Source organism: Gouania willdenowi, chromosome 13, assembly GCF_900634775.1.
Source record: "Gouania willdenowi chromosome 13, fGouWil2.1, whole genome shotgun sequence".
Taxonomy (NCBI): Eukaryota; Metazoa; Chordata; class Actinopteri; order Blenniiformes; family Gobiesocidae; genus Gouania; species Gouania willdenowi.
The window spans coordinates 9,639,597-9,660,804 of NC_041056.1; the positions used below are offsets into that span (position 1 = coordinate 9,639,597).

The following is a 21,208-nucleotide window of genomic DNA, read 5'->3' on the forward strand; positions in this document are numbered from 1 at the left end:
GCTTTAAAAAAACAACCTCGCCTCTCCCAGATGTGCACCTTAAAAAAAAAAAAAAACCACAGCAGCCTCATTGCCATACACAGTAACACCTCTACCATCCTAATCAGCACATTCACTGCCCTGTGGGACTGAGAGGAATAGCAATGTGAGCAAAGGGAGCTCAATCAAGAGTTTTCCCCCAGCTAGTGTATCATAGTAGATTTGACTGCACCGTCCTCCCACCTCGTCCTCCGCCCGCTCCACCTCCTCTCACACACCATGGGGTAAGCCTTTGTGTAGCTGCACTCCTCCCCTCTATACACTCCCCACACATCCTCGCTCTCTTGTGAAACTTTTCTTTTTTTCCCCTTCTACTCCTCCCATGTATTACAATCACCCCGCTAAGGCAACACAATAAGGACTCCCTTTCCCCAACCCCACAGGCTTACTTTTTTTTTGTGTGTGGAGACCTGCTTTATTTAAGAAAGACATTGCAGTGACCAGTCACTAAAAAAAAAAAAGGCAAGTCTTAAAAATTTGCCCCCAAAAAAGTGGGGGATGGGTAAGAGGATGAAGGGATTTCCTGAGCTCCCCTTTCACACAGACACACATTGGCTTTTCTTCCATCTCACATCTAAATCATTAAAGTTCCACTGTAAAGGAATTTTACAATGATTTTAATGTTGATAATAGTTTTATTTTCCACATTACAGTATCAGGAAGAAAATATTAAGAATTATAAATTTACTAGGGGTGTGCATCGCGATGAATCTGCCAATACGATACAATTCACGATTTGCATGTGACGATACGACATATCCTGATACTAAACAATACAATATGCATTGCGATTTCACTCGATATCAATAACTACAAATTTCACCTTTACAAGTACAAAGTGGGATGAAACACTATTTTTAAATTTGTAAGAACAAGTAAATGGTAAGTAAGTGTAATTCAAGTATGTGGCATGTTTATCAAACTGTCAAATTACATTTTTCAAAAAAGTTTAACCTTTACTTCTACAACAGATTCAAATTCTGTTAAGTTCTTAAATTATTATTTAAAAAAAAAAGTAACCATACATCTAGAATAGTATTTTTTTATGGAAAATAAAGTGCATTCAACTTCCAAGCTAAAATACAGGAGGAGTGTGGTAGTTTAACAAGGTCTTATATGGTTCACTGAAACCTAGTTACCGGGCGTTTACGTGCCATGCATATGTTAGCGCAACTAAATTGATTAAAAAAATGGAATGACATTTTTTTGGATTGATACAATAACGTCGCAGTGAAATATTGCAATATATCGCCTTAAAATGTACCATTTGTGATTGGATCAAAAAGAAAAAAACACCATTCCATCTGGTTTATAGGTAAAGTGTCTGTTAAACATCATCCACATAAGAGGTTACACCTATAACCAAGAAGTAGTGGCCACAGGAGAAGAAGAAAACCTGCCATTTGTCACCTCTGAAAGAGTGAATGGATGAATTGTTTGCTTTCCATGTCAACTTTCAGAAAATGGTTCATTAATTACCCTGACCGAGGGGGTCAAATGTGATGAACACGCCAGCTGTCCTCAAATATTTAGCCTTAGTCTGCAATATTACGGCGCCTACTTGTGATTAATATTAGTTGCAATGAAAGGTTTTATGTATTTCCGTATCTTCCATGAAGCTTCTACAAATGATTAACCTCAAGACCCATTGTGATGTATTCTGAAGAAGTCATATCTCCCTGTAGAAATACGTGTCAAAAAAGTGGCAGCCATGGCAAATTACTATTGACGTCAGATGGATTTCCTAATTAATCCAATTACCGGCAAGCAGCACTTTTAGGTCATTCACTGAAGAGCAGTTGGAGAAAAAAGCAGATCATTAAGACTCACCACCTAATTTATCTGCTCGCCACAAAAAAAGAGAAAGAAATTGCTTCCAAATGTTTGTCTTGCTCGTCGTCATCGACTTCGTCAGAGCTCTCACCAACAGGGAGAGGATCTAACCCCTACATTTCTCCATGTGGTTTCCACTAAGCCAAAGTCTGACTAATCCCATATTTTAGGGTGTTAATCTCAGTTTGATTTGGATTAGGATAAAATGAATGTTCTTTAGTGGACGTTATAGACTTGTGAAGAAGGTTTACCGCGCACAGGTGAGACATTTTTTCGAGTTCAGGGGGTTAAAAGCTGAGAAACAAAATAATTCCAGAAATCATCAGGATCACAACATGACCCTTTAACGACATTGATTTTTAAAAAGTGGATAACGGTGACAGATGGGTGCAGAAAGTGGCTGCTTATAATGAATCACTTTTCTGGCCATTTCTAAGGTACTTGTGAGAAGCCCGGGGACAGGGATGGGTCTCACCTGTGGTCTGTGGTCATTAATTGGGACTTGGAGCCTGCTGTGTCCTGTCATGTGGTGGTGATGTAGGAGGTGGAGAGGCTGCGCAATTTATCAGCACTTATGAGTCAATTTGTCAGGCTTGGTGCTGCTGGAGCTGGAGTTGATTACTAGGGCACAACCAACTCCCACGGCCTGGATTTGTATCAGCGTGAGCACGCAGTCACACCTCAACACGTGCCTGCGCTGGAAACAATCACGCAAACGGAATTGCCGCAACATGGGACGTATAATTTGAAACGTGCCATATGATAAGACGCTGCCTGTGGGGCTATTTATTATATAAACCCTTATCTGTGTACTCTATCGTATCCTGCTGAGTGTGAGCACCTGATGCTTTCATCTGAGTGGCATCTTTAAGGTGAGTTTAAGGTCTGATGGGCCGTTGGAGGAGAGATAAGAGACGATTAGTGAACAGCATGGGGATGTATTAGCTGATAACTGTGTGAAACATTAGGTAATACAACTTTAAAATAGAGCAGGTGGTAAAGTGCAAGTTGTTGCACATTTGACAAGGCAGAGGTCACGTCATTCCTTGCCCTTTATTCTCAATATTGCCCAATAATTGGTGTGGGCAATAAGCTTTCATCGATTATTTGACATCGGTCAATAGTCCAGCTAATTATTCAGTCGGACTGTAATGCGTAACTCATATTTTTGCTTTTTTGCTGAGTAAATTCTGTCAATCTTTGAAGCTTTCAGCATTATAAGCTTCCACTTTTGAATCAGCAGTATTGATTACAATATTACAGCACTGGTAGCAGTGGAGTGTTTGCCTTTTCTGATTTATCTATGTTTACTTTTTGCAATTTGAGCAACTTTATTTTAACATGTTTGTTTTTCCCCATTGTATTCCAGAAATACAGTTTGCCTTTCCTTATTTATTAGTGCCTTTAAAGTCTTTATGGTTAAAGTGTTGCAAATTAAAGCTCCTTATTTTAATATAGTAGTGTTTCGCTTCTTTGTTTCGATTCCTCAAAACTTGTAGTTCATAAAGTGAATTTGAAATATCACAGGAAAACAGAAAATAACGTGACACCGAAAACGAAAAACCTAAAACATGACCTTAAAAACACCCAAAATTATTCCAAAAAAAACTAAGTAAATTCTTAAAAAAAAAACAAGAAAAGACTTCAAAAACACACTAAATGAAGAGAATATGCACAATACCCTTTGTTATTTCCTGTATTAATGCTCATATTGGTCATTATTCTAAATGCTGACATGAATGTATAATGTGGATCAGAAAAGCACATTTTTGAGGCACTTGCAGTGATAAAAGTTTATACATCCCTAATGTACAATACTGTACATATCCTGTGTAAAATATATTATATAGTTATAATATGTTCTTATTTCATTTATCGACCGATATAACGATTGTCAGAAGATAATCAGCTATTTCGATGTGGGCTTTTAAAAACTCCCAATATCGGTATTGGCCTTAAAATTCCTATATCGTTGGGGTTCCGATTCTCATACCCAAATGGTTTGAAAAATACATTCCCTGAGATTTGATACTTTCTCTGTGACAGGATGGAGTTGTTAACCCTTCAATTAGCAGCACATATGAAATCTCTTCTTGGCTAATGGCGTGAAATGCAATTTCCCCAACACTAGTGTTTAATCCACAAGCAATCCTTTAAGTATTTGCTGTGCAGTCTCTCTCTATTAGGAGGCCCTATTCTCACGCCTCCTGAGAAAACCACCTCAGACATCCTCTCACTATACGGTGTAACACAAAACCTGGCATCTAATGGTCTTACTCAGAGCGTAAGACCATTACTGCTCCAGGATCTGGTTGAGGGTGGATCAAACTAAAACCAGCACCTCGGTCTCGACGCTCACCTCTTGACCCAACTTCCTGTTTAGGTGTCATAACTTTTCTACTCACGCCTGTGGTGTTTTACACATCCACCATAACTACACCCTAACTCTGTACAGAAAGGGACAAAGAACCGATTCATGGAACCAGTCAAAACACAAACGTCCAAAGAAAGACCCTCACTCAAAAAGGCACTTTTGCAACCAGGAAGCAATTTAAGTCTTTATACAGAAGAAGTCTGATATTTGTTCGTAGGAATAGGGAGACTGGTGTTGTAAACTAACACCATAATAGCAAGAGCATGACTGAAATCCTTTACAATTATACACACAGTTAAGGCCATCTGGAAACGGGCTATGAACTTGGACCGGGAGGTCTTGAGGGATTTTCAGGTTTAAACTTGAAAATAATTAAGGCAACTGCAGCTTTACCAACTACACCATGTGTGCGCCATTGCCATTTCTAACTGGAAATGGAGCTTTGGTTCATTCAACCCAACACATCTAACAAACACCTTTTGGACTAAACTATCCTCTTAAAAGTCACCATTGTTCGTTTAGTTTCACTTCTAACAATGTGTTACAGGCTGTTAACTAAGTTCTTCATCTTAACTCTTTAGATAAGTTAGCTGGAAACCCCCAAGCTACCACGGTCCAGAAAGTCCATAAAGACAGCCATGTGAGGATTAAGGAAGAAAAACTCCTCAAGAACAAGCAGAAGTTACTTTGGGTGACATAGACAACTCAACTGAGCCGGTAACTCAGACTCTTGTTAAAGAACCGACAATTTAAAAAGGTGAAGGAATGTAGTATTTAAAAAAAAAAAAAAGAAAAACATGGCACTCAGCAGTATTAGTGATCCACAGGAGGAAGATACATGGAAACATGTTCCCCACAGGGGTTTGTGCTGTCTGTATGACCGATGATAGCTGCTCTCTCTCCACTCATCCCATATGGCCTCAGCACTTTATGGTGGACTTTATGTGTGCTCAGCTTTTAGATGGTGGACAACCCTAAATGTGGAGGTTCTATTGTGACTATTTTTGTCACACAACAACATTTGCTGTCAAAATAATATTAATAATAAAATACAATTTAAAAAGTGATTTTAAAAGAGTTCAAGTTGTTCCTCCTGATTTCTTCCCAAATGATTACACCATAGTTTCCACTGACTTACCTGTGCACACATTGAGAACTCCAAACAAAAATACAAATCCAACTGAAGTTGGAGACATCCTTCAGGTTCTCTCTGATGGGAATTGTTCTTGTGTAATCCAAAATACTCAAAAAGCCATTTATTTTGGCATCCACTCCCTCATGTCAATCAAGAAAGAAAATCTCCAAATCTCTAAATCCAGAGTTTGAGAGAGGAAGATGATTTCATTTGCCGCTGGTCACCTAAAGCAGAAGGAATCCGGGAGTCCAAGTGAAAGTTGATTCAAGTCGAAATAATGTCAAACCAGACAGAAACAGTTCAAAAGTGACGGAAGTTTTACAAGCAGAGAAGTCACAGTGTTTTTTGAATCCATCCCGCTGCAGCGCAAAAACGATCAGCCTTTTGTTGCAAAAACGGGGAAAAAACTAAAAAGTTAAAGTCCAGAGAGTTTGGAGAGCAACAAACACCGCTGAAGTCTGCAGTCACATCTCACCAGGAGCGATGATGGTAAAGTTTGTTGGTTGTAATAAAGCCCGTCTTCTGTCATCCAAATCAGGGCAACTTTTCCATCCCTGTGCGTCCTGCGCGCACCGATGCTTCCTCACGGCACAGCAGAGCGCACAGCAGAGCGCACACACACACAGCACAGCGCACAGAGGCGGATTCACACACACTGCGTTTCATTCAAAGAAAACGACAAGGCTCCACCGACAGTGTGTGCGCCTTTCTACCCCCTCCATAGTCCCACAGTGTTTCCCAGAGAGGGAATTTAACCTCTTCCCGCCTGGATCAGTGTGAGCAGCTCCAGCTCCGGAGCGCACACGCTTTCTTTCTTTCTTTCTTTCTTTAAAAAACGCGTCCAAATAATAAAAGCCTAAAACCTCCCTCATGTGTTTTCTATTCTGTTTTTGCGGGTCTGGCCTACAAAACAAAAGTAACAGCCCAGTTGAGTGATACTCCTACAGGGACTCACTCAGTGTGTTTCTAGTTCTAATGTTGATGGTTTTAACATAAGGTTAAAGGGGGATTGTTTAGTTTCCTGTGGCTTCACAGCTCATTGATATTTCAAAGTTACACATTTATACCTTGGCTGCTGAAAACTCTTATTTTAACAGTGAATAGTGTTAAATACAAAGCCAATGGTTTGCATATTTTGTTAAGTGAAAAATCAGGCAGAAAACACTAAAGTATGTGCACTTCATTTCATTTCAGCAAACTCAAGGAAATTTGTTCACAGTTGAGACTGTTGCCCTGACCTATGCAATCAGGTTTTACCATTAATTAACTATCCAAATGTAATTTAACTCTAATCTCTAATCTATTCCTCATTATAATTTTGCCTACTGTCCCCAAGTAAACATGCATTTCCCATTTCATATATATACTGTATATATAAATATATATATATAAAATTATTATTATTATTTTTATTTTAGCGGTCTATATTTAACTAAAGCATGCAAGCATCAGTTCTAAACCTGGAAGGGCTCCCCAATTGTATCTGAAATTTATGAAAAAAGCTAAATAAAATACCTCAGCAAGGTTCACAGCCTAATATTTGTTACCACACAGCGCCCTCTAGTGAAAGTAGCAGGACAAAACATCTACAGATCAGCTGTTTTTCAGAGTAGTGGACGGTACTGGGGGCCCTAGCTGAATATTGTTGAATTTTCGTTCTTAAATTAGACATACCAATGACAATCAGTGAAAAGTAACATATGTTTAAAGGCAAGCTGATCTACTATCAATGTATAAATGTTTCAGTGCAAATTAAAGCAATCATTTACCAGTTTGCATGTATAGATTTATTTGTATATCTACAAAGAAAAGAACATAACCCTTTATTTAGGAGCTGAGAGTACAAACAATACAGTTGTCCCCAGTGTGAATTATAAACTAAAACTATATTTTACTATCATGCATCACCTCAGGACAGAAAGCAGCGTGCAGACAATTACAACCATACAGCCAATTGAATTCCTTGAGCAAACTCTGCTTACATAACATTGGAGAACTCTGGGAAAACCTGTCGCTACACTCACAACGTCCAAACTGTGCTCAAAAAGACAAAGGCTGCATTCAAACTGCTGACTTTACAGTAAAAGGCAACTTTACCAGCCTTGATTCAATCAAACAGCTCAAAAGGTAAGCAATAAAAATATCTCTCTTTCTTTCTTAGCATAAAATGTGGTCAAGCCAATTAGGCGTAGCCTACAAGCTAACCATTATTCAAAGTTTTTTCCCCCACATTGTGATATGGATCCACAGTGCTATGGGTTATAGTGTTTTATAGGTCCTATATCATACCATATTAAGACCTTCCAAAATCAACTACAGCCACATACAGTATGGGTAATATTTTACATTTTGCAAAATAAAATACTAATTTAGTAAGAAATATGACTTATTTTCTTTCAACCAGGAAGTTGAGACGCACGGTTTCTCGGAGCGCTGCCTCTCCCCGTGTGAGTGCCTCCCATTTCATGACGTAGCCGTAGAACCCCGGCAGCATGGGCAACAGGCACGCCCACCAAACTTTGTAAACAGTTCCAGAGAATGTATTTCAAATATAAAGACGGCTAACATTTTGCTAGAGGTTTTTTTTACTTACGGCTGTGGCCTCTACATCAGTGGGTTTTATTGTGGGAATCGCTCCGGTTTGAAGACGTAATTTACTGGACAATCCACTTTGGAACTGGCCATGGTTCACCAAGCATTCTTCAGTAAAGTGATGGTCACAGACTAACGGATGCTGGATGGTGTGTCGCGTGCTCCCAGAGATAAATGCCAATCACTTCTGGCGTGTAGACTCTTCTTTAGGAAATTTGAACAAATTCCGAGGATTTTCGCAGTCCAACACCCATTTTCTGTTACCAGACATTGTCTTTTGGTACAAAAACAAAGTCCGTTTCTTTTCCCCATGCAGACTGGATAAGAAAGGACAACCATCCAAACAGATGTTCTTCGGCCACTCGCATGCCTCTAGCACCAGAGAGAATGGGCGTGTATGTTCAATGTGGAGGCGCGGCCCCAGCAGCAGGCACTTCCTGGAGGGGACGGTTCAGAATTCTAGTGATGTCACTAGAATTCAAACCACTCGTTTTTCAGAAGAGGGCAGAGAAGCAGCTCACAGAGCAGGATTACTGAGGATTTCTCAGAGATGCAGGAAGGAATCCCAATACGTTGGGGTGTTTTTAATAAGGAATTAATATTGTAACAAGGTTAAAAACTCAAAAAACTTAATTTGCATGATATAGGACCTTTAAGTGTCAACGTTTGTTGCTATTGTTGTCTACATATCACTGCTCATCAACAACTAAAAGTTAATGAAAGCAGATCAAATTAAGCTGTAAAAATGCACGTCTACAAATTCTGTTTGTAACATAAGAAACAATTTTTTTGCAAAATAAAGCTATTAGTTGAGAGGTGTAGTGTAGTCAAAGCATTGATTTCTTTAGATTACTATAATCACTATTGTATTCACAGTTCACTTCAAACACACACATGGATTTTACTTGGAGGAGAAACTTTGTTTTCTATAGTTATCTCAGTGTGACAGGAAATGAGCTAGCGTTAGCATGTAGTTAACACGTTTTCAATAATACCATATTCAGGTTGACATAGGGCCACGGCTCCAGCACATGTGAACCAAGCAGAAAAAGCAGATAAGGAGGATTTAATGGAAATTGAAAATGAAGAACTGTTTTTATCCGGCCAATGAAAACACAGGAAATGCTTACAATCCACACTCAATTCTCATCACGCTCCCCCTCACTTTAATGTAACTCATCTTCAGATGGGTTCTCTTTATGCCACTCTAAGACTGCTACTCATCTCTGAACATGTCTTAATCACTCATTCATCCATGTGTGCATTACATTACAGTCGTCCCACTTGGTCGACATGTGTTTGGTTTTCATTGAGAGCTTATACAGTCCCTCATCTGTAAGGTGGCAGTTCAGCTGAATAACACAAATTAAAAGGGAAAAATTACCCTCACCAGCAGCAGAGAAGTTAACATGGAAGCAATTATTAGGCGAGACCACTCTGAGAGCCATCTGCATAAGAGGATGCATGAAAGGCCTGATTGCTACACGTGGGTATGTGGAGGTTCTGATGTAGCAAAGCAAAAGTAAAACAGATGTTTTACCATATGTAATGCAGGGTTTTTAGAAGTTTTTTACTAAATACTATAAGACTTCACATAATAAAGGTAAGAATCTGATGTTATTTCACAGGCATTTTTGAGAGAAAGCCAAAAATCAACATTGGCTGGAGGTGAGGCTTTAAAATGGGTGAAAACATGAGGTTACGCAGGTTACAATGAGGATGTTGGTGGGTCAAATTATTCATCATGTAATGAGACTGAACGTCACACCAGACTGTACCAGAACATACTGTATAGTAAAGGGGTCAGCAACCTGCGGCTCTGGAGCCTCATGTGGCTCTCTGGCTCTTTTGCAATGGCTCTTTTTAGCTTAAAGAAAAAAAAAAGAACAAATGAAATAATGAATTGTTACTTCTTACAGAGGGTGTTGATAGATTATTGACATTAATGTCAAATCAAATTGTGATAAAACAATTGGTTAACCTAAAAATAAATCACATTGTGCAATAACTCAGCCACCTTCCAACTCCTACAACCTCTACTGACCATCAACTTTCCTGCACCTGTGGCTAACCTTGAGTTTTAAATTCCTTGTAAGATAATTAAACTAACAAAAAGACTATTTTGGAAGAATACAGAAATTGCATATGTGCGGGGAAAGATGTATTTAATTGCCAACATGCTGCCTTAATATGCATGCTTGATATGTTGCAAGAAATTAGCAATTAACATGTGTTGACCAACATGATCAAACATGTTATCAAATTCAAGTTATTTTTTGTAGCCCTTCAAATCCATTAGCTCATAAAATGATTCGATATTATTTTAACTGTGTAGAATTTTATACACTGTATTGTCTTCATTGAGAAGGTTTTTTTTTCCGGCTCCAGAATGACTTTAATCCAGGCGAGATGACGCAAAACGGCTCCATCTGGTATAGTCATACTATTGGACAACCATAGCTGGCATACATTAATGTAAACACAACATGTAAAGTAATGTAGTAAAAAAAAGATAAATCAATGTTCATTAACATTTGGATTTTATGTTACAGTAGTTAATAAATCATTGAGAATATTCATATTATACCTCTATCGATAGACTGAGCCATTAGAAAGTATTATAAATCAGTGCTTCATACTGCCACCTTCTGACATGGAGGAGCCGTTATTGTCGTCTAAAAGACATTAAAGGCGCCGGTGCCTATTTAGAGCTAAATATTTATGTCATCGTTGCAAAAGCTCATCTTTAATGAGGTGGTGAAATTGGTTTTACAGTAGAGCCCTGGCACAGTAGTTAAACATTGCTCTGAAAACCTACTTTCCTCAAAGATTTTTAAGTTTCTTGTAGTTTTTTGCATAAAAAGAAGTAAAAGGACATGGAAGACTTGTTTCATATCATGGAGAACAAGTTCATTACCCATTTGATGAAACATTTTAAACTGTTATCTACCAATATGCTGATTTATGTAAAATACATTTAACCTCTAATATTACATTTTTATTAATAAAGTTTTTTCTTGATGATTTTCTTCACCTTTCTTTATTTTTTTGTGGAGCAGAAATGAGAAATGCTGTCCTTTCACTAAAAAAAAAGTAGTTTGATGGATGGTGAATTACATCTAGCATTTTTTATTTATTTATCTTATTTATTTAATCTTTCTTTGGGTTTTCCTTTTTTCACTATATTTCATATTTCACATAAAAAAACAAAAACAATGCGTGAAAAAATTATGAAAACTGGGTTCTGTAAACAGTGGACACTGATCAAACCATTGCAGACAAAAATTTGAGTTAGCATTGATACTTAGAATCGTAGTAGTACACAAACCAGCTCATTTTTGCCAAAATATCATTAAAAATACTAACAAAAAATAAGTTTCTCGCAGAAGCAAACTACTTGGAGTAAATGCCACTTGCACACACAAAAAATCCACTCCTGTTGATGTCAGTGTTTGTCAGATAGTAGCTACTTAATAAACTACAGCCTTTAATACTTACTGTGTAACACGTGGCTACATTTATTGGAGTGCCTCTGAGTCTGGTGGTTTTGGTGAAATCCAGGATTATCAGTCAGGCGTTTACACCAGTGAGACCTCTGTAATCCAGAAAGGCGACGGGAGCCGTATGGACCGTCGTAGTCTTTAGGAACTCCTAACACGACCAGCATGGCAAACAAGAAAACCAGTAGATGCACAATACGCATGTTGAAGTGTATCAGTGATGAAACGCTTGCGTAAAGAACGTCTTAGTTAATTGTGCCACAAATATATATATTTAAAAAAAAAAAAAAAGAAGAACTGGAAAATATTGAAAATCAATTCCAAAGAAAAGTCTCTTGAAAACCCTCAGGACACCATATTGCAAATGTTCCTGCACTTCCCATCAGTTCTCATTGCATCTTCCTTTGAGTTCTGCCAAATACATAAAACCCTGCAGTGTTGGCCATGGTTTCCTAAATCCAGTGATGTTACCCTAAAAGATGGGATCCTAATGAGGGCAGCTCAGTCCACAATATGCGCAGTAGTTGAGTTCAATCCTTTCTCCTTCTCATCGCCCACACAGTGAATGGAGTGAGTGTCTCTCATCCTCCCGGCCCTTTTCATTCTTTTTTTCTTAATATTCAAACAGAGTTTGTGGACATTCTGTCTTTTCTTATGATGTTTCTATGCTTGAGGCAGCATGGGGGTTCCTGTAGACGACATGCTGGTTCTTCATTCAGATGTGTTGGCCCCTCAGAAATCCTTGGCCCCCGCGGCAAAGAGGTGGCAGGGTGACACACTGGCGTGGGTTAAAAAAAAAAAAAAAAAGGAGTCCACATTCCCTTTTCCCTGACTAAGACTATTTAATGGCTTTCATTTCCATCTCACCAGCTCGCCAAACACGATAGCGTAAAACAAAACACGTCTCCCTGCTGACAGGCAAACACAATGCTCTTTAGCAAGAAAGAGAAAAATAAGAATACTCTCTGAAATGTGGAAAAAAGTTTTTTGGGACTTTATTATCTGAAGACTAATGCTCAGGTCTCTTAATATGTTAGGATAGAAATGTACTTTTTAAAGTTCAGTTTGAGTCTCCTTGAACCGACAAAGGTGAACACATTTACAGTCAGAGTTCTGAATTGCCTTTATAGACACTCCAGCTTTCACATTTACTCTCGCCTTCTATCATTCATGTCATGCTCTTGAGCGACCATTCTTTGGCCTATTCATTGTAGAGCTCCTCTATTTAATGGACATTTTTTTTTTTTTTTCAGATTTACAGACTTTGTGAGCTATAGAGATGGGTGGCTCATTTCCAAAGAGTTTTTTTTTTTAATAAGACAACACAATAACACACTGAAGAAAAACTTTGTTTGAATGAAGTCTTTTAGCACTTCCAAACCGAGCAGTAAACAGCCACGGGGCGTCTTCATTCTGCCTCGGTTCTGATCGGTTCCACAGTTACAGAAGAGGAACGTCAGTCACAAGCAGTACTGTAGCAAACAGAGAATCAAATAGAGGAGAAATGTCATCTGTCGTGCAAGGTCAAGGCTCTCAGGCATGTTTTATGTGCATAAACAGACTTTAAGCTGCTTGGACTAAAGTCAAAAGACTGGATGAAACACAGGCTAACAACTGGCATCAATTTCCTTCAGTTCAAAGCTCACTACTTTTCCCAACTAACCAAAAGCGCACTGGAAGCTTAAATTAGACAACTGTAAGCATATGGAATGGCACTTACCCTACTAAACCAACACTTATCCATCTTTTACAGCATATGCCTGTCTCTTATTCCCAATCCTCCCTGCAAGAACTAAAGCTAGACTAAGCCTATAGGTGCACCATTCAATGTGGACAACTTTGACATTGTGGACTTAACAAGTTTTCTTATGTCTTTTTTTGTGACTAGGATCAAAATTCAAATATCTTTTAAAAAAAGCGTAGCAGTGAGGAATGATCTGTGAGGAGGTTAGATCATACTCTTTATCTGTCACTGTTTCAAGACATCATTCTTAAATAGCAGCTAGAGGTGCCTCTAAGTTTCTGGTCACAAACCAGTAAAAAAACCAATAAAAATCACGTTGGGTATCCAATAATAGAAAAAAACACTGGCCTGGCCTCCAACAAGATCTGATCTACTGAGCAGATTCGGCAGAGTATATAGTTTACAAAGGATGCATTAAAGATGATAAATTTCAAGTTTTAGATGGAGGGAAAAGCTGCAGTGTCTTTTGAATTTGAATGTTTTATCACCTCCGCCAAGGAGTTTGTATTTTTCACTGGCGTTTATTTTGTCTTTCTGCAGGATTAACAACAGTTCCACCAAAAGAAAACCTTATGCCATGGAAGATTCCATTAGATTTTGGAGGGGATCTGGATCAATAGACTGATTCTGGATTAGTTTGAAAAAGAAGAAGAATCCATATCTCTCATCATTGGTGAAATTTGACATCATATCTTAGTTCATGAATGACTGATTCTAATTTTGACTCAGTTATGTTGGGTTGGGTCCTCTATCACACAATTTCATCATGATTTAAAAAAAGAGAAATGGGGTGCTTAAACATTTGGACCTGCTATCAACTATCAATATCTGGAAAAAAAGGATATTTGGTGCTTGGCGGAGGTTCATGTTCTCCGAGTGCTCTTGCTGAACATTTGGAGAGGTCGGATAAAAAAAAAAAAATCAACTACACACCAGATTGTAATGGTTTACTATTATTTTATTTATATTCCTATTGAGTTGCAAAAGGTCATAACCAGTGTATGTATGTTTAAGTTAAATAAAAGCATGGTTATCTTTCCAAATGCAATTTTTTTTCTTCTGTCCTTTCCAAAAAGATTGTTTCGTTACTGTGAGCCCATTATTGTGTCATCCCACCCCTAATAATAAGTACTAATAAGACATTCTATCAGGAACATTTAATGACTTTCAGATGTCTTTTAACCTGAGCATAATATTGATGAATTATCCTGTATATCAGCAGTGGGCAAACTATACATTTTCAGAGCCACATTTGGTTTGGTTGTCAGTTACTCTGGCCTAAGGATGTAGTGAAATGAGCTTCACCATACAAAAAGTAAAGCTAGCATACTCAAATTAATCGAAAAACTCATAAAAACACTGGACAAGAGTGAATAAAGTCTTGCTAATAAACCTAGAGAACATGTCGTCTCCTCAATACAGCCTCTTTGTTCTTCTCATATACATGATAAAACGCAAGGGATCCTGAAAACTAAACAAATCTGTTTCTGTTTAGAGGACGGCCACCATGCATGATGCTGCTGTGAGCAATGTGGAACAGATCGAGGGGGGGGGGGGGCACAGTTGGAAGGGGAAAGAAAGAGTGGGAGCTTCGCAGGTTGCCTTAGTGAGGTTTGGGGGACAAAGCCACAAGAGGCGATAAACAGTCTGTTGCTTTTCCGCTTGCCTGTGCACACTGAATCCCTTCCCTACGTCTTCTTAACGGGCCTCACATTAGCATCTGTTTAGTGTCAGCCTCGACATGGACTATGGAGGCTGATTAAAATAGCCCAACTATCACGTAACATCCTGGCAGAGACATCACAAATACAGAGGTTTTTTCAGTTGCTTCTGTTTAAACCAGCCTCTGTGCACTGTTAATGATATTTCTGCACTATTGCAGCATTTTGAGTCCTAATGCAGAACTTGAGGCTTAGCTTGGGCGTCTTCTTTAATTCAGCATGTTGATTGACCTGAGTTTCACTCTTTCCCTCTTTAAAATGCATCATTGAAGAAAAGAACCAGATTTTGTCTCACGCTTAATTTGCTTAATTGGTTTCTATACACAACAGCTTTAATAACTGACAGTGAGGCTGGGAGTAAACAAAGCCAAGAGTTCCACTTGTCCTGATCTCAGCTGGAACGTTGCCACGGTGATTACATTACAGAACGTTTCAAATTCAAGGCCCGGGTGCCAAATCCAGCCCTTTCGAGCATCCAATGTGGTCCGCAGGAGAAAGTATAAATATCAGTTATGTAAAATATCAAATAATTTAATTGTAAATATTTCAGTTCATCTAAATACACAAATACAATGAAACTCCACAATATTTGCAGGGCTCAAATCCTGCAAATTCCACAGATTTCCCCCAAAATAAATAAGAACTTGTCACAAAATGAAATAAATTTAATTAATGTAAATCCTGCAGGGACTGATATCTGTCATGTATTGATTGGAGATTGTCGGTGACTTACATACTTTAACTGTTATTTAAACGTGGAAGTGCAAACTAGGGAGCTTTAATGTTGAAAGTGCTCGTTTTCTCGCCTAAAATCCTTGGTCCACTTGAGGTCCAACTGGTCCCTATTTGGCCCCTGAACTCAAATGAGTTTAACACATCTGCATTACAGTAACAGGACAAGGCCCGACCTAAAACATTCTATTTTTTAAATATTTCATTTTTCAGCTATTACAGAAATTTAAAAAAAAACATTATCCAAAATATTCCAAACAGAAACGGTTTTGTTCATAATTCAGACAAATTTGAACTACATGTCAAGCAAAAACACATTTTTCTCTGTGTTTTTTTTTTTCTAAAACTTCATGCAATGTACTTAGAATATGACTTTGTATTGGTTGTATTGTTTCTGTTTGATCTTAGATCCAACTCTGGTGTCTGATCTTTGAAAACCTTGAGCAAGTCAAAATATAAATATGATGCTCATGCAAAAAACAGCCACCATTTATTGAATAAAAGGTCTCTGTTCATCGTTTGCCAGTGCTATCACTCACATCAAATGGGTGCTGTGATAAATGTAGGCTATATTAATATTGGAAAATGTGGCCGCTGCTGATTTCACACTACATGCCAGAGTAATATGAGCCGGTGCTGCTCAGATTTACAATCTCGTGATGACATCCTCCTCTCTCAGGTGCTGAGCCTTGCCGGGTTACACAGTTAAACAAGACTCCCTCACGGAATCAAGCGTCAGAATAGGTTGGGCTGAAATTCTCGTGCTACATCATATTACTGCCAATAAAATCAAGCCATGATTTTATAGATCATGAAGCTGTCAGCTGCGGTGGACAGTCATCGCAATCATTTCTACTCTGAGGGATAAACAAGGCCATCGGTGAGGTCCTGACACTCTTTATGAGCGTGCTCATAAAACTGGCTAATTGGTCTGAAAACAAATGCAGCGCTGGAAACAAATTATGTTTTTGACATGAATAATAACAAAGATACGCCTGTGATCGCTGTACACGTATGAGATGGAATTTTACCCGAAGCAAATAGGGGTTTCTAAGATCTTGTATTTACAATCTATTCCGATAAACACAGAAGCACCTGTTGTTGATGAGATTGGCGATGTTGCCAAGTTACAGCAATGGTGGTTTGAATCCACCCAAGGCTTGTTGAAGATAGATGCCGTGTTTTTCCAAAGTGTTTGTGAATCTTTTCCAGGTATGTTGATGTTTACTGTAGCCAAGCGACATATTAGACCATGAATGCCAGTGATGGTCGTCAATAGAAAAAGCCAGGGGCTGGGATGTGACAGGTTACTTTCATTGTAAAGAAATAAACGTGTTAATACCGGTAGTTGTCAATATAAAACATTCTTTAAAAAAAAAATAAAAAATACTAGCCATGACCCAATGCACCCTTAAAAATATATAAGCTGTAGATTTTACAGCTATAAATTAGGGGCTACATTTCTTCATTGAGCTGCTTAGAAAGCAGTTATTGTCATTTTACAATGAAATTACAATGAAATCCTGCACTACTTATCAATGCTCTACTGCACTATTTTCCTTTTATTAATATTATATTTTATTACTACCTTTCTTTTCTATTATTTTTCCCTTCTTTTTATCTTATTTTTTTTTTTTTTTAATTTTTTTTTTGTATTTTTTTTTTTTTTTTATACTATTATTATTATTACTATTATTATTATTATTATTATTATTATTATTATTATTATTATTATCATCTTGTTATTTGCACATTATAGTCTAACTACTGTTTATATTTATACTTATGTTTATACTTATTATCATCTCTTCTAGTTGATTGTTTATTATTGAATTGTTTTCACTATTGGAGAGAGCACAGTTGACCGAGTCAAATTCCTCGTGTGTACAACATACACTTGGCGAATAAAGATGATTCTGATTCTGATTCTGAAATTAAAGCTGCTCCCTACATAGTTTATTATTATAAAATCATAGTGCATGCATCATAGATCAATAATTCAAACTCTCCAAAAAGGAGAGAAAAAGGACATAATTGGTCTCTTATTGGCATTTTCAGAAAAGTTTCCCCGCATTGCATTGTGGGATGTGGAGTCCCATAGACGGATGCACAGAAGTGTTTTTACTTTATTCTTACTGTGATTTCAGACAAGGAGGTCAGTGATTCCTTTGACACCATTTTTGTTCTAGTTGAGAATGAAGTAAAAACACCTTTATGCAGCCATCTCAACATGATTCCACATCCCACAATGCAATGCAGGAACATGTCAAAAGGAGTGTATACGATGGAGATGAAAACAAACTTTCAAGCAGCAATTCCAAGCTTTTACATATTTTCTGAGCAAAGAATCTTCAATTTACTGATCACTGAGTTCTAGACTATGATTTTATCAAATAAAGAATTATCATATTTGTATATTAATCTTTGAGTAAAAATGTGAACGCAAATATTTTCATTTAGTTCCGACCCCATGGTGTCTGTACACTCCACCTCGTGCATACTTGGGCTAACAATTCTATTTCAAGTCTTATTGCTGCTCCAGTGATTCTTGACCACATTACTTCACTTGGGATCCTGACAAGAATTGGCTAATAGGCCCATTTCATTAGACAGGCCTGAGCTCAGTTGTGGAGATCAGGGAGATGAAAGGGATTCTCAGCTGCATGTAGGGCATTAGTACATCCTTATAACTAATAATATCTCATGCGAGTCGCTCCTCCAGGCTTGGCCAGGGATAAGTCTCAGTTGTAGCGCTGATAGGAAATGGGCGTTGCACGAAGCACTCCCTTTGCTTCCTGTATCATGATCATCACAGCACTAAGACGGATCAACATGACTGAACGCAATGGAGATAGGACTCTTAGGTAATGTATGGGACGATGACACAGTCAAGGAAAATTGGTTTTCTAGGTAGATTCCCAAGGCCAGTGGAAGATCCTGGTGATGAAAGCACGGGATGAATATAGAGATGAGTGCTCCGTCTTCTTTGTGGTTAAACAGCCACAAAGCCATACATCACATCACAAAGCAGATATAGAAACTGGAGTGAGGAGGAAAACATACACTCTGCAACCGCCCCGAGAGAACCATAAAGACTGAACTGATACACAGCACAACGGCGAGGAGAAGAAAATAAATGTGTTTTGTTTCTTCTTTCTGATATTGCAGAGAAATCCTTGTGGATTTGATTAGCAACACACACAAAAAATACTTTCTCCTTGTTTAGTTGTAAAAGTAAATAAACTTCAACTTTTGAAAGCCTAATATATCACTTTTATTGGCAATTGCAACACAGCTATGGTCTTTTGTTTGGATCAACCACATATTTATGATATAAAAAGACTGTACTATGCAGAAGAAAGGGGGTGACTGTGGATCAGTGGTAGTGTGGGTCGTTCAAGGTTTGAACTCGAACCCCTTCTATCCAAGTCATTGTCATTGTGTCCTTGGGCAAGGCACTTTAACCTTCGTTAGGCTTAGGCTTTCGTATGAAATATATTTTATTGGCATATTTTACACTCAAAACATTGGCTTTAACATGCCATGTGCCAAAAAATTTAAATAAAAAATAACATACAATCTGCCTGTGGCTTTTAAACCAACTTTGACTTTAGTGCAGCTTAACTGAGGTATATGCCTAGAACAACAAATAAATACAGAATGTTAGTACTTTTTTTGTAGATTTTATTGAAAAAACACAAGCTGGTCAACATGCCCAGGTTTCAGCACACTCACTCAATAACTCACTTTTTTTTTTCATCTTTTACAAATGAATGGCAGTCTATCCTGATTAATTAAAAGTAGTCTCTGTTCATATGGTATAAGAAACTCCCATATTTACATTATCCATTCAGGTCCTTGCCTGACTTTGCATAGTGTAAAAATCATAGAAAAAACACTGAATATTGAGCTTCTTACAACTGCTCCAGATGTTTGGGACTGAACGCGTTGCAGAATATCCATGTAATAATTCCAGCAAGTTCATTTTGTCTTCTTTTTATAAACATATATTAAGGTTTTGTTTATTCAGGGATTTTTTTTTATCTCTTAACATGTTTTGACTGTCAACTGCCAGTCTTCCTCAGAAGTGGTGGCTTTGAGGTTATGAGAGAACTCGTAGGGATACTGAAGAAGACTGGCAGTTGACAGTCAAAACATGTCAGGAGATAAAATTTCCTGAAAATAACTTGTGTGAATAAACAAAACCTTAATATAAATATCAGTGTAATGTAAGTGGGCATTCATATATCTAATTCATTAATTTGTGCACAATAATTTTAACAATAAATATATTTGTTTTACAAAAGTGCTTGGATTTTTCAGGTCCAGTCCTTTTGAAACTAAACTTACAATTAATTTAAACTAATATAATGCTATTTGTTGGCTTTTAGAAAGAAAAATAAATAAATAGTTCTTGATTACTGTATATATCATTGGTCTCAATTTAAATCCATTGCTAAAAACTAAATGAGAAACAGTTTCAAACATGTATTTTTCAACAGTTTCAGAACTATAATGAAAGATAAATGTGAAGTAGACGGGGAAACGTTGCCCTATGGTGTGACAGGAAAGCAGCAGCAGTACCTGTGTAGCCCAAAGAGTTGTCATCCTCGTGTTCAGCGGTTGGAGCTGATGTAGCCCCTTCACTGGCACCCTCCTGAGTGACTCCCATCTCTGTCAACGATAATGGCACACGGACTGAGAAACTGGACACATTCCCTTTGCTCCCCATGTCAATGGTCCAGAACTTAAACCCTCTGCTTCCTTGACAAAAGCTGAAGGCAAATATGCAGAATAGAGCAGGACTCCATCCATGCAAACTCTGAAGTCCAATAATCCACATGGTCCACCCCCCAAACAATGAAAAATGAATATTCCTACTTGTATAAATTTGAATTGAAAAGTCTAAATATAATCTTCAGTTGTTCTCTGAGCTCAGCAGGAGGTTATCCTGTGGTCTTGTGTTAACTATGAGTGTAAAAAACCAACATCTCTACCTTATCAAATGGCTGCACCCCCAGAGTAGCACAAGGGGAGGCTACTCTGTGTCTGTGCACACAATGCTCACATGGTCCTGATGCAAATACAATGATGCACCATTAATTGCTAATCAGCTTCTTTTGATCCAGGCTGGCCTTTGTAGCCTGGGTCTTCTTCAGATTGACAGGTTGAGTGTGCGACAGGAGGTGTTGGGGCGGGACCGATGGGGGGGTCAAACTAAAGAGAAAAAGGCAATGTGGGTAACCGGTGTGACAGGAGGCCAACTGTGCCCTTATCACGGCTCTCTGTGAAATAAATCAGATTCGGCCATGCCCATTCCCTTTGTATGTGGCTGAATTAATGGGTACTGGGGTAGCTGGGGTGGGAGGTGGGACGAATCTTAATCACCCCACCCCTCCAGCTGAGTGGCCCGCAGTCTGTCGGAAGTATCCATTTCCTCAATGATATTTGGCATCACATTGAATAAAAAGCAGATAGGGAGCCAGAACCGTTCACTGGAGACTACTTTGGATCACCAGAGTGTGAAAAAGGTGACCA

General features: G+C 38.2%; 1 protein-coding gene across 6 annotated transcripts in view; it reads right to left on the bottom strand.

Annotated features, from left to right (window-relative positions):
- The window catches only part of robo1 (roundabout, axon guidance receptor, homolog 1 (Drosophila)), a 267,005-nt gene that overhangs the window by 167,966 nt on the left and 77,831 nt on the right, over positions 1-21,208 (bottom strand). For 4 of the 6 annotated variants that reach the window (XM_028463842.1, XM_028463838.1, XM_028463837.1 and 1 more), the window contains exon 2: positions 20,255-20,344. The exons of 1 other annotated variant lie outside the window; for it this stretch is intronic. In XM_028463842.1, coding sequence (XP_028319643.1) covers positions 20,255-20,344 — 90 coding nt within the window. Of the gene's footprint in view, positions 1-5,384; positions 6,050-20,254; positions 20,345-21,208 lie in introns of those variants that run through there. One more of the 6 variants, XM_028463841.1, reaches the window with a different exon arrangement.